At 49.4% G+C, this 13,166-nt stretch overlaps 1 protein-coding gene and 1 pseudogene across 1 annotated transcript in view; one reads left to right on the forward strand and one right to left on the reverse strand.

Annotated features, from left to right (window-relative positions):
- The window catches only part of QRICH2 (glutamine rich 2), a 28,297-nt gene extending 15,703 nt beyond the window's left edge, over nt 1-12,594 (reverse strand). Inside the window, exons 1-4 of the mRNA XM_074319448.1 lie at nt 10,505-12,594; nt 10,223-10,327; nt 9,008-9,067; nt 8,467-8,577 (exon numbers count right to left, since the gene is read on the reverse strand). Of these exons, the coding sequence (XP_074175549.1) occupies nt 8,467-8,577; nt 9,008-9,067; nt 10,223-10,327; nt 10,505-11,416 (1,188 nt within the window). The 5' untranslated portion in view covers nt 11,417-12,594. The remainder of the gene's footprint in view (nt 1-8,466; nt 8,578-9,007; nt 9,068-10,222; nt 10,328-10,504) is intronic.
- On the forward strand, nt 25-3,339 carry LOC109454708 (cytosolic 5'-nucleotidase 3A; annotated as a pseudogene).
- Nucleotides 12,595-13,166: the final 572 nt, after the last annotated feature.

The following is a 13,166-nucleotide window of genomic DNA, read 5'->3' on the forward strand; positions in this document are numbered from 1 at the left end:
CAAAATACAAGAGATCCACGCTAACTCTCAGAGTCTACAAATAAAGAACTGAATAATTTGTTAAGTTAAAAATATAAAGTCTGCCCATCACTGGCCCATTGCTGATGGTCGCGTGTACACTGGGGCAGCTGACTCACGTTTCCAATGTAAACGCACGAACCCTCAGACCCAGAAAGTCCACAGAGAGGCGTTTTCTCTACGGACTCTTACAAAGGTGCCAAGCTTGATGCACACAGACAGTCTGTAGTCGTGTGTATAGAAGTAGATTATCGACAGAGGACTGACATATTTATGGTACATTCCTACGGCAGAATACTAAAAATCTGTTTAAAAAGAATCATGGACCATTTCCAGTTCCAGCCCAAATGGAGTAACAGGAACTGTCTGTAACAACCCCAAACCAGCAACTATGAGACAGGGGATTTCTAGACACTGGATATCAGCTAATGAAGGTTAGCAGCTCCTGAAAGATGGGGAGACAGGCTGTGTGAGCCCCACGGTTGCCTCAGTTCACAGCTTTGATAGTTTCTAGACTGCAGTGTGGGGAAGGGGACTGAAGGGGTGCCCAGCAGACCCCGAGTTGAGGAGACAAAGCTGAGCATTCAAGGAGACTGAGGCAATGTGAGCTCACAGGACAGATTATCAGAAGGGGAGGCACAGGGCGGCCCGGTGGCTCAGGTGGTTAGAGCTCCGTGCTCCTGACTCCGAAGGCTGCCGGTTCGATTCCCACTTGGGCCAGTGGGCTCTCAACCACAAGGTTGCCAGTTCAATTCCTTGAGTCCTGCAAGGGATGGTGGGCAGCGCCCCCTGCAACTAAGATTAAACACAGCACCTTGAGCTGAGCTGCCACTGAGCTCCTGGATGGCTCAGTTGGTTGGAGCGCGTCCTCTCAACCACAAGGTTGCCAGTTCGATTCCTGCAAGGGATGGTGGGCAGCGCCCCCTGCAACTAGCAGCGGCTACTGGGCCTGGAGCTGAGCTGCGCCCTCCACAACTAAGACTGAAAGAACAACAACTTGAAGCTGAACGGCACCCTCCACAACTAAGATTGAAAGGACAACTTGACTTGGAAAAAAGTCCTGGAAGTACACACTGTTCCCCAATAAAGTCCTGTTCTCCTTCCCCAATAAAATCTTTAAAAAAAAAAAAAAAAAAGAGGCGGGGGGAGGCACAGAGGTGACTCTAGAGAACTGCAGTGGGTCCCCTTGGGTGTCAGCATCGAGATGACAGACAGGCACGTGTGGGGAAAATACCCGAGGTTGGAAGAGGAACCATCTGCAAGGACGCATGGAACAGTACCCACACTGTCACGGGGTTGGGAACAGTGCCTGTTTCTACCAGCCAGTTTGGAAAAAGCTCACAGTTCAGGGGGCAGAGTTCTCAGAGAGGTGTTGCCTCAGAAGTGGAGAATACCCAGCTCTACACTGATCACTGCTAGGGACCCACTAAGACAACAACTCAAAAAATATACAGTAAGAGAAACAGCAAGGGAATTACAAAGCTACACTAGAATACATTTATTTAACACAAAAAGAAGGAATAATAGAGGAATGGGGAAACAGAAAAGACTTAAATTAAGACTTCTAGAAAACAAATAGAAACTTATAGAAAACGGAAGATGTAAACCCTACTTATCAGGAATTAAACACTCCAGTCAGAAAGCAGAGATTGGCAGGAGGGTTTTAAAAACATCATCCAGAAGGCCTGCAGGGGCCACCAGTGGCCTTTTCTTTTCAGGCCTGGAGGTGCATGAGGCCCATCCATGGACTGAGTGGCCATGGCCAGGCAGGGCACAGGGTGAGTGTCTGCATGCAGAGCGGTGCTGGCCCAGTACATATTCACCATAAAGAAGACGGGGAGACCAAACCATCGAGATGCCTGCATCCAAGCCTTGCACCTCTGGATACTGCTCACCACCTATACTGTTGTTCTAGGATAAAGTCAGGGACAGAAGAACTCAGCATATCTTAAGGAAGACTGGATAACCAAGAAATGACTGATCACCAGTCCACTGTACACGTGAAAATGAGGCCAGAGTTCCGGAAAAGTTCAGCTCTCACCAAGAAGCCTAAAAGAGTAGAAGAAATTATCTGTGGTCTCATCAGAGGAGGAGCTGCCAAACTTCAGATAATAAGAAACTTTGACATGACACTAGGTAGATTTCCCTATGAAGGGAAACATGTCATAATATTATTGACAACTGTAAGCTGGTCACAGGTCAATATTGAAAAAAGTGATCGCAACTAAAGGAAAAATATTATGCTATTTTTTTTTTTGCCTCAAAAAGTGACATTTATTCAAAGAAAAAAAAAAAAAAAAAAAAGGGCACGATATCCATCCCTTGGCTCCCTTCCTATTATGCTATTTTTAAAATTGACCCTGTTCTTCCCGCAGAAGAGAAATACCCGTGGTAAAACGGTATGCTAAATCGCATGGCTTATTGAACAGGCTTTACCAAAATCTAAATTTAAAGACATGTTGGCAGAATCTGATGTTATGCTCAAGGAAGGATAGGAGAGTGCTTTTGATAAGCTCCGACAACACACTTGGTCTCCCTGTGTTCATATTTTTGGCTGGGTTTGGTGATGTCCTAGAGAAAGTTATCCGTCAAACTGGTGTTTATCATCCACACATCAAAGTATCGGTCACCTTCATGGACTGTGATGAAAATGGTGCGCTCAAAGGACTTAAAGGGGAACTCATTCATGAATTTAACAAACATGACAGTGTCCGGAAGAACGCAGAACGTTTCAGTCATCTAACGGCAACCACTACGTAATTCTGCCGGGAGACTCCCAAGGAGACGTAAGAATGGCAGATGGAGTGGCCAATGTTAACATGTTCTGGAAACCGGATATCTACATGAAAGAATGGATGAGCTTTTAGAAAAGTATGTGGACACTTACAGTATTGTTTTAGTAAAAGATGAATCATTGGAGGTAGCCAACTATCTTACAGGAGACTCCAAAACAAGCATTCTTCAAGATGACCTCTTTCCTGTTAGTGTAACTCATACAAAAACTGTTCATCTGTTCATTTTGCTGAGAGATTCATTTATAAGATAGTCTCATTCTTCCTTGACATTACTGAAATATTTTCAGACATGTTTAAGTCATCAGCTAGAAGCGTCTTTTTCTCTACTTCTTTCAACATTCTCCTCTCACCATACTTTTTTAACAGATAAAAAAAAGTCTTGGGTGGGGGGTGGGAGAAGAGGGTAAAGGGGATCAAATATATGGTGATGGAAAGAGAACTGACTCTGGGTGGTGAACACACAATGGGATTTATAGATGATGTAATACAGAATTGTACACCTGAAATCTATGTAATTCTACTAACAATTGTCACCCCAATAAATTTAAAAATAAATTTAAAAAAATAAATCTCAAAGCTAAAATTCGAAGACAAACTCCCTAATTTTTCCAAAGAGAATTTGGTAGTTTATGTTATCACAAAGTTGGGGTGGGGGGTGAGTTGTTTTGCCTTTTTTTTTTTCAATTAAGATGTAATTGATCAAACAGCTATCATCAAGTTTTTGAGTTTTTTTTGTTTTTGTTTTTCACACTGGGAAAGTTTATAGAAATTTTAAAAGAAGTTTTATGAACTAGTGAAATAATGTGCATGATTTTATATTGCCCTCATCAGAGAGGCTGAATGGCCCTCCCATAATCCCAGCTCTGGGGACACTCGGTGATACCCAAGACCACCTAACAAGAACACGAGTTAAGTGTCCTGGATTCGTCTTCTACTGTGGCATAACAAATTACCACAAACATAGCCACATGAAACAACACGAGGTTATTGTCTCACAGTTTCCATGGGTCAAAAGTCCAGACCCGTCTTAGCTGAGTTCTCTCTCTAGATGGGCCTCACCGCCTCTGTCCAGGCCACACTGCGGCTGCTAAGGCCCCGGGCCCTCTTCCAGGCTTTCAGGTTGTGGCCAGAATTCAGTTCCTTGTCGTTGTAGGACCAAGGCCCCGTTTTCCTGCTGGTTTGTTGGCCGTGGGTTACTCTCAGCTCCTAGTGGCCACTCTAAATCCTATCTACCTGGCCCAATCCACAGGGGCCACATGGAGGCTGGCAGACCAGCATCTCTCTGATCCTTCTCCTTCTTTTAAAAGACTTGCCTGATTAGGTCAGGGCCACCCAGAATTGTCCCCCTTTGATGAACTCAAAATCAATTTATTGGCAGCCTAATCATAGGAGATATATCCCATCACATCCACAGGTCTGCTCACACCAGGGGAGAGGATTACACAATGTGTGTACACCAGGGGGCAGAAATCTCGGCAGCCACGGGCGTGCTGCCAATCACCTGTGCCCTAGAAAGGCCTCCAGGACTGAAAACAACCACTGCAAACAAAACAAGAGAGCAAAGGAAACTGACGCCCTGGGAAAACCTTGAAAGCGAGCCTTTAGAAGACACCCAATCCACTGCCAATATCAGAAAACCACTCCAGAAGTGACTGCTGTGGGCTTTGTGTCCACATCATTGCCCACTGTTCAGATACAAGAATATCAGAAAACAGCAGAAAAAAATTTGGCATAATTTACAAGACTAGCCAATCATTCAGGAATTGCCTCAAGAGGGAAAAGATGACTGTATTAGTAAGTTTCCTATGGCTGCTGTGATAAATTCCCACAAATTTAGTGGCCTCAAAGAACACACATTCGTCATCTTACAGTTCAGAAGGTCCAGCGGTCCAACACCAGTTTCACTGGGCTAAAGCAAAGGTGTCGGCAGGGCTGGCACCTTTGTTCCTTCCAGAGGCTCTGAGGGGAGAATCCATTTCCTGGTCTTTTTCAGCTTCTACTAGTGGTTTGCATTCCTTGGCTCCAGGCCTCTTTGCTCCAATCTCTGTTTCATTGGCCCCACCCAGATAATCCAGGATAATCTCCCATCTCAAGGTCCTTAATTTAATCACACTCACAAGTCCCTTTTGTCATATAAATTAACACTCCCAGGTTTGGGGGATTAAGACCTGAATGTCTTTGGGGGCCATTATTCAGCTTGTCACAGCGATTAAAACTAAAGTTATGGTTTTACAGAACAACACTTTGAAATCCTAGAAAAATAGCTACAGAGGTGGGGGGGGGGCAGGACGGGGACTTAGAATTTTCATTAACGGCATTAGATGAGACCATGTCCTTTCTGAGGACGACAGGAATTAGAAACAATACCATGTTGCCCTCCTCACATGACCATGCCGTAGACCCCTCTCCTAGCCCTCTAAACAACAGACTATCACAACACAGCCCCCTTCCTGTTGGGAAAACCTGGAGAACACCCCTCTCTGTTGCTTGTTCCTTCTTCCCTATACCCCCAAGCCAAGAATTTTGAAGTCAGAGGTGCCAGTCACTCAATGTTAAGACAATTTAACTCCCTACACCTTCCAAGATCATCAGTGTGGCAGGATTTTCTAACCAAAGTGTGCCTCATGCCATCTCTCTCGGTATTTCAGTAAGCTTAAAATGGTATCTTTTTAAGATGCACCATTAATTTATGTTCCTGTAGGAAAGGGGAAACACGGCCAATTAATTAGAAAACACTATCAACTCTAAGACACGTCCTGATTTCAGAGACGCTGATATGTGGGAGGCGCCGGGGGGAGGGGGGGGTGTACATCTTGGAGTCAATGTGTTTCTGTGAGTCAAAATGCATGTCTTGTAAGCCCCTCCTTCCCTGTTAACGTCCTGGGCGGTGATCTGCACCATGAGGCTGTCCAATGAACGGCCAGAGACAGGATGAACCCAGAGCTCCCTCTGGAACGGGGGCTTCCAGACCTCACTGCCTTCACTGAGCTCCCCAGCCCACCACCTGCTGCTTCCAGGACCTCACGACATTATGGAATTCTTATTTGTTTCCCTGGGGGATGAGCCAGGACGTCAGACTTACTCATTTTGCCCAGTTAGCGAAGTCACGTCTAATCTTGTAAAGCCCCTTCCTGAATTGCTCCACTATTCTTTGGGTCCCGAAGCAGAGTATATCCAAATGGTGACCACAGCCTCACAGGTGCTCACCTGTCTCTCTCTCAAAGTAGGCCTCCAAGTAGGAGTTTTAACTTTTGCTTTCTACTTTGTCCAGCCTGTCAGGCCATACAGCTTCAAAGAGAAATGTCCTTTACCCCAGACATGCCATTTCTGCAAGAGAACATCTGTGCTCAAGGTCCACGGACCTAGCAAAACAGCCCCTGAAAGATTCTTCCATTGTTAAATGCCCGTCACAATGGATCTAGCTGGCACCCCAGATTCATTACCCAGATCACAGGAAGGTGAGGAAGCTTTTTCCTCCCTTAGACAAGTTTTGACTTGAGTGCCAGGGTTTGGTCTTTCTGGTAAGCCTTTTATTTTTTCTTACCATTAGAAGAAGTACAGGAGGTGAAGGGGGTAAGAAGGGGGAACAGGGAGAGGGGGATTAGTGGAGAAGGAGGGAGGGGGAAGAGGAAGAGGGGATGGATTGGAGGTGGAGGGAAGAAGGGGTTGAGAGGGAGGGGGATGGGTGAAGAGGAGGAGGGCGAGAGGAGGAGGGGGAAGAAAGGGAGGAAGGAGTAGGAAGAAGAAAAATTGTAGTTATCACCCATCTACTGAAACCCATAATTGGCCTTAGAAAGGCCTAGTTTGGAAATCCTGACTTCGTATTTATGTTAAGGGATCCCACCAACAATGCAAGAGAAGTTGGTGTCCAGAATGTTGTACCGTCTCCACCTGAGACAGTGAAACTCTGCTCTCATTCTGCTCTGCGCAGTGGCTGAACTTGCCATCCCCAGAACTTGTTCTCTGGCTTCTCAAAAATCTTTGAATATTTATATTTATTCTCATTGGCTTCTGGAGTTGTTCCTGATTATGAGCAACTGTGAAAACACTGACACTCTTACCTGGAGAAGTAAAAATGTCCACAGGTGCGTATGTCGAAGCTTATTTGTAGGTCTCACAGGTGGCTTCTGCAGGTGCCCTGAGAAAATGTGTGCTCCCTCAAAATATACGGCAGTGGTATGTGTAAAAAAGCTTTGGTGTTGAAAAAAACAAAACAACAGTGATCTATAAATGTCTGATCACTATGTTGTACACCTGAAACTATTATAATATTGTATGTCAACTATTATTTAAAAATAAAAAAAATTAAAAACAATGAAAGCAAGGCCGGCCCGGTGGCTCAGGTGGTTGAGCACCGTGCTCCTAACGCCAGGATTGCCGGTTCGATTCCCACATGGACCAGTGAACTGTGCCCTCTACAGCTAAGATTGTGAACAACGGCTCTCCCTGGAGCTGGGCTTCTGTGAAGCTGCTATGAGCTGCTATGAGCTGTTGGGAGCTGCCGTGAGCAGCCGACCGATGACTGGCAACTGCCTGGGGGGGGGTGGGCGCAAGGCTCATAATACCAGCATGAGCCAGGGAGCTGTGTCCTACACAACTAGACTGAGAAACAACGGCTTGAACTGGAGTGGGGGGAGACAGAAAAAGGGTGAAAAACAAACAAACAAACACAGTGAAAGCAGAGGCCTTTTTCTAGGCCCTTCCGTTTGCAGGCTTTTCTTCCAACTCTTTCTGATGCTACTTACCTCTAAAGATGAGCCCAGAGTTCAGAAAACAGTCTTAGAGGCTACCGGAGGGGGGCGCCCAAGAGGGTCTTTTGTACTCAGGTATTTGTCACGCCCCAGATGGCCACTTGGTGGCGCCAAAGAGTTCACTCTCTTCCCTCAGCTTCTGTCTGTATAGCTGGGTGGCTCTTTTTGAGGGACCCAGATGCACAAAGCCAGGGGAAGGGGAATGTGCAAAGACCAAAGGAGCAGCTGACCCTTGTCCTCGAGGACCACTTGAAAATACCCATATTATTCAGATGAAGAAAGGTTGGGGACTTGAAAACAATTTTGGTTGTTCTGTGCACTATCTCAGGATGGAGAGATATGCCTTTGCGAACGTTAACCCATGTGTAAAAGTCACCATCAGCAAAGGGCCCCCTCAAGAGGTTTTCTTTCTAGGGTTGGTCACTGCTGTCCACTAACAGTGAAGGGACTCATGCATTTCAGGACAGGCTGTAAAAGAAATTCTAAAAGCTGTGAAAGCAAATTGGGTACCATTTTTTATCCAACCAGTCGGCCAAACTCAAAGAGCTGGGTACCAACAGGTCATGCCGGTAGGGTAGTCAGAAATAAGTTATCTCCGACATTGCTGGGGGGGGGGGTCTAAATTGGAACCACAGCCATGGGAGGCAATTTGGCAAAAGTTAGCCAAATCACAAATGCACATTCCATTTCTAGGAATTTATCCTACGCATATGTTCACTCGTGTGAATGGCACATGAAGCACTGTTATGAAACTGGGGGAAGAAACATTTAAACTATCCATAATAGGAGATTGTGAAATCATGAACATCACATAATGGAACAGTGTACAGTAGTAAAAAGAGGGAGGTTCGGGGGAGCCCCACCTGAGATTGCTACCCGGCCCCTGCCCCCCATTTGTTCACCACCTGTGTGGCCTTCCAGCCGTCAGTAATCGCTTGCTCCAGATCTTCCCAGGTGACCATGGTGGCATCTTCTGCAGCAGGAATCAAACTCACTTTCCGGGTCAATAGCTCCTGATAATTTAACAGACAACATGTATACACACACACACACACACACACACGCACATACACACACGTACACACACACGCACATGCACACACATACACATACACACACACACACACACACACACACACACACACCCCTAGTTTAATCCCAGGAAGTTTTAGGAACAACACTGAGCTGACAAGACGCTTCCACAGCCCCAGCCCCAAGGAGCAGTCACTGTGAGTCTTGGGTAGCCGGCTTCCTGTTCCATGTGGGCCCTGATGGAGCACTGGACATGGATGGAAACGATTTCCCTTCAATCCAGGGGCAGTGCCCTGAGAGGCAGAGGGCACACATCACTCTCCCCTGGAGGGACACAGACATCCAGGCTGCGGGCATCCATCCTTCTCCCATCCACTGCGGGCCCTTTCCCACAAAGCTAGCAGACATTACCAGATGTTCCTCCCGGTCTCTGAGTTTACTCTCTACTTCCTCAATCCGTTGTAGGAGTTTCTGGAAGAAGAGTTCAGAGGGGGAGGATCAAAGCAAGCCCTCCTGTGGCCCCTACACACACACACACACACACACACAGGCACAGGGGACAACAGGAAAGCGGGTGGGTGGATCTTAAAGGATCAGAGGGTAGAGAGAAAGCCGGTAAGCCAGGCAGGCTCCCCATTCTCTTCCCAGCCAATTAGAGGAAGGGACATGTGTGTGGCAGGTATGTACTGTGGACAGTGTGCCTGGAGCAAAGCTAATGCCAAGAGGGGAACCTTTGGTCCTGGGGTCCATTTCAGACAAACCACTAATGAGACACTGCTGCACTGCAGACCAAGGCTGACGTCACCTCCCAGGGACAAACATTATTGTGGACTTCCAGGGCATCTGACCGTCTGCATTATTTAAAGAGAAAAGCACCTCAGAAGAACCAAAGCAAATTGCTAAAACTTAAGTTGCTCCTTTTAACGTCTGCAAAACTCCGTAATATAAGAATCCAAAGGTAAAACAAGCTTTTCCTCTAAAAAACAAAAACAACTTTAACCCAAAACACCACAATTTCCAAAGCAAAGCTTCCCAGAGCAAACGTGAGTCCGGCTGGACTCTCAAGCCCTAGGAGGAATGAGGTGGGTGAAATGGGGTCATGGGGGCTGAGTCCCTGGAGGGGGTGGGGTCAGTCTAGGCCACTTCCTCCTGCCTCCTTTGAGCTTTGCTTCTCCCTCAGGTCTCTCTCTCAGTCTCTCCCTGGGCGTCCTCTGAGCCATCCCTCCTTGTCTTCCAGCTCTAGTCCCCTCTGGGGGCCTCAGATGGGTCTGAGGTAGAAGCTCTGCCTGGAATCATCTGATAAACTTGTGCAGAAGGATTCAAACTCCAAGAAAACAAAGCTCCAAGTGAAAGTGTTGCTGGGCCTGTGGTTGGGGTTTGAGGGGCTGAGGGGGTGACCCCAGAACTCTCCATCTCAAGCCCCCTCCTCTTGGACTGAGCTTTACGTCTCAATACCCACCACGTTTCTTTATTCTTGTTTAAAGGAAATTCAAAGAATTATTCTGAGAGGTCGTCAGCAACCTTCTGGGTGGGTTCAGGTTCCTTGGGTGTCTGATAAGTGGTGGGTGAGCCTCAGTGAAAACAGGGGTGAGGGGCTACAGGGGGTGGGGACTCCATCATCCTCACCTGGGGGCTCAGCTCTGGGAACTCCTGCACCTCTCCCTGGGCCTTTTCATGGGCTTCCTTCAGAGTTTTCACGTCTTCCATGACGTTCCGGAGCAGCTCCACGGCCTGCAAAGGAAAGCATGGGCCATGTGGGCCCAGGCAGCACCGAGGCCTGGGGCCCTGGCCTTCCCTTCACCTCCCTGCCCCGGCCTCCTCCCCACACTGGTGGGGAGTTGTGGGTGCCTTTGGGGCTCAGCTCCAGCAGCAGCTGGAGAGCCATCTGGAGGGGCCCCGCCTACTCACCCGGGGGCGGTCCTTCCTGATTCTCATCAACCCCATTCGCTCCTTGTCCGGCGTTGCCTTGTCAGGCTTTGATGTGGCCGTCTCGGGCATCAGCTTGGCCATGTCGGGCATTGGCATGGCCATCTCCTGCTCCTCCAGCCACTCCGGGGCGTCAATGTCTAGCCTGCTGGCCAGGGCGGTGACATGCTGCACGTGGGTCAGAATACCCTGCACCTGGCTCTCCATGGTCTTGACCTGCCGGCCCAGGTCATGGACCTGCCCACCTAGGTCCTGCACCTGGCTCTCCAGCGTCAGGGACGGTGCCCTGGCCACGCCGCTCTCCAGCACCTGGGCCGGTGCCCTGGCCACGCCGCTCTCCAGCACCTGGGCCGGCGCCCTGGCCGCGCCGCTCTCCAGCGTCAGGGACGGTGCCCTGGCCACGCCGCTCTCCAGCACCTGGGCCGGTGCCCTGGCCGCGCCGCTCTCCAGCGTCAGGGACGGTGCCCTGGCCACGCCGCTCTCCAGCGCCCGGGCCGGCGCCCTGGCCACGCCGCTCTCCAGCGCCCGGGCCGTCGCCCTGGCCACGCCGCTCTCCAGCGCCCGGGCCGGCGCCCTGGCCGCGCCGCTCTCCAGCGCCTGGGTGCTCTCCAGCGTCTCGGACGGTGTCCTGACCACAGGGCTCTTCGGCTTCTCCTTGGACACAGCCTCCTGCACAGCGCTGAGCGAGGGCCGCGGGGCCTCAAACAAGTAGCTCTGCTCGGGCGACAGGGACTGGATGTCCACCACAGTGTCCTGCAGGTGGAGGTTCTTGAGAATGGCCACAATGAGCGTGTGCAGGGCCGTGAAGTTGACAGCGCCCACTTCTGGGGTGCCGATGGCCAGATCGGCCAGCTGCCGGAGGGAGACCTTGGTGGCAGCCATCAGAGGCGGCATCTTGCGCTCTCAGGAGCTGTTGGCTTCCGCGTCCCTACAGGTAGCCACGTCCCCCTCACTGCTTGCAGTGCTCCGGGGCCTTTCCGGGCCCCTGCACGGCCACGGGGCACCCTGCCCCTGGGCCTAGCCGTGCCGGGGATCAGTCTCCGTCTGAAGCCTGCCTGAAGGATGGAGAGGAGCTCCCAGCAACCCGGCTTCCAACTCTTCACTCCCAGAACTCGCACCCGCCTCTCCGGCGGGGTCGGGGGACCACCGACCCTCCCTCTGCCCACTGTTGTCCGGTCTCTGCTCGAGCCCTGCGCTGTTCTCTGCTCGCGCCGGCGTACGTTTGGAAAGGGGTGGGGGTGGGCGACCCCGTTGTGGTGCCCCCCACCCCCCACGCCCTGAGGATTCCGTGGAAGAACACGCCGGCAGACAGGACGGTGCCAGAGTGGAGGCAGAAAGGTGCTGGCCTTGCAGGACCTGCCCAAACTCGAAACCACACCCAAACGCACTAGGGAAAGCCTTTCCTAAAGGGGTCTGGGGAAGCCTGGCCACAGCCCAAGACGCCACTGATTTTTATCTTCAGTAAACGTTCCCAAGGACAGGCGATATGGGACAGTGCCAAGGCATTTTTATCAGAGCACAAACACATTAGTTTGGGGAGAGGGGCGGCCTCCTAAGGGCCACACGGATTCCAGCTACCCCTTAACCTAAAAAGGCGCAGGACTCACTCATCTTTGGAGGCCACCAACAATGCAGAGACTTAGTGGCATCATGGTAACTATGCTTTGTTCCATTATGCAGGGCAGGGGCACAAATCTAAGGGATGGCCCCTTGGGGACAGTTACTCTATCATTTATGCAATCAGAAGGGAGGGTAACTCAGACCACTCACCACTCAGGGGACATCAATTAGTCACCAGATGACAGACCTTTCCTGTGCTGGGCTGGCCTAATTTATCTCAAAAGAAACGCATCTGGTGAAGTGCCAGCATGTCAGCTCATTACAAGGCAGGATCAGACGGACTGGACCAACATGGAGCTCTCAGCAATTGGTGCTGGTTTCCCCACACCAGATTCTTCCTGAAAACGTAAAATATTCAGGAAAGCTCGTGTTTATATTCAGGACAGCAAAAAACCTGTGACTATATCTGTACTTACTCCTATTTTAACTACTTTCAAATTCAAATTTTTAGATTAGTCTGAGCTGGTAAAATATAATTGAAACTGGTTATGTGTGTCCCCCCAAAAAAGCAGTGTTCCCTGGGAATGAAATTAAACGTCGTAAGTCTATGACGTCCATGAGCGTAACACAGGATTTTGCTCACCGTTGTATTTCCAGTGCCTGGCACACAGCAGGCGTTCAGGTGGTTGATGTCTTCAAAAGAACAAATCCTTTGTGTTCTCTTGTGCACTCGTGCTCTTCCCGTATACGACTTAAAGCCAGATCGCAATGCCTTGGGATCAAGCATGTGCTGTTGGGTGCGTGGGCTTCCTCAATTCTAAGTTCAGTGACTTACCAGACGAGTGTGACTGCTGCTACACTGGCTACGGCCGGAATGTCAGTTCCCGGAGTCCTCCTATTGTCACCTTCATGTCCCTGAGGCTTGGCATCATGCCAGGCACATATGATGCCAGTGGAAAGAGCATACTTTAACATATTCTAATCGTAATCCCAGGAAATATATTGTACTAAATGCTTTTGCTACTTGAATACATTTAAAAATGTCTACTCCTAGAGACATGGGGAAAAAAAACATTAACCGGAA

This window comes from Rhinolophus sinicus, linkage group LG15, assembly GCF_036562045.2.
Source record: "Rhinolophus sinicus isolate RSC01 linkage group LG15, ASM3656204v1, whole genome shotgun sequence".
NCBI lineage: Eukaryota > Metazoa > Chordata > Mammalia > Chiroptera > Rhinolophidae > Rhinolophus > Rhinolophus sinicus.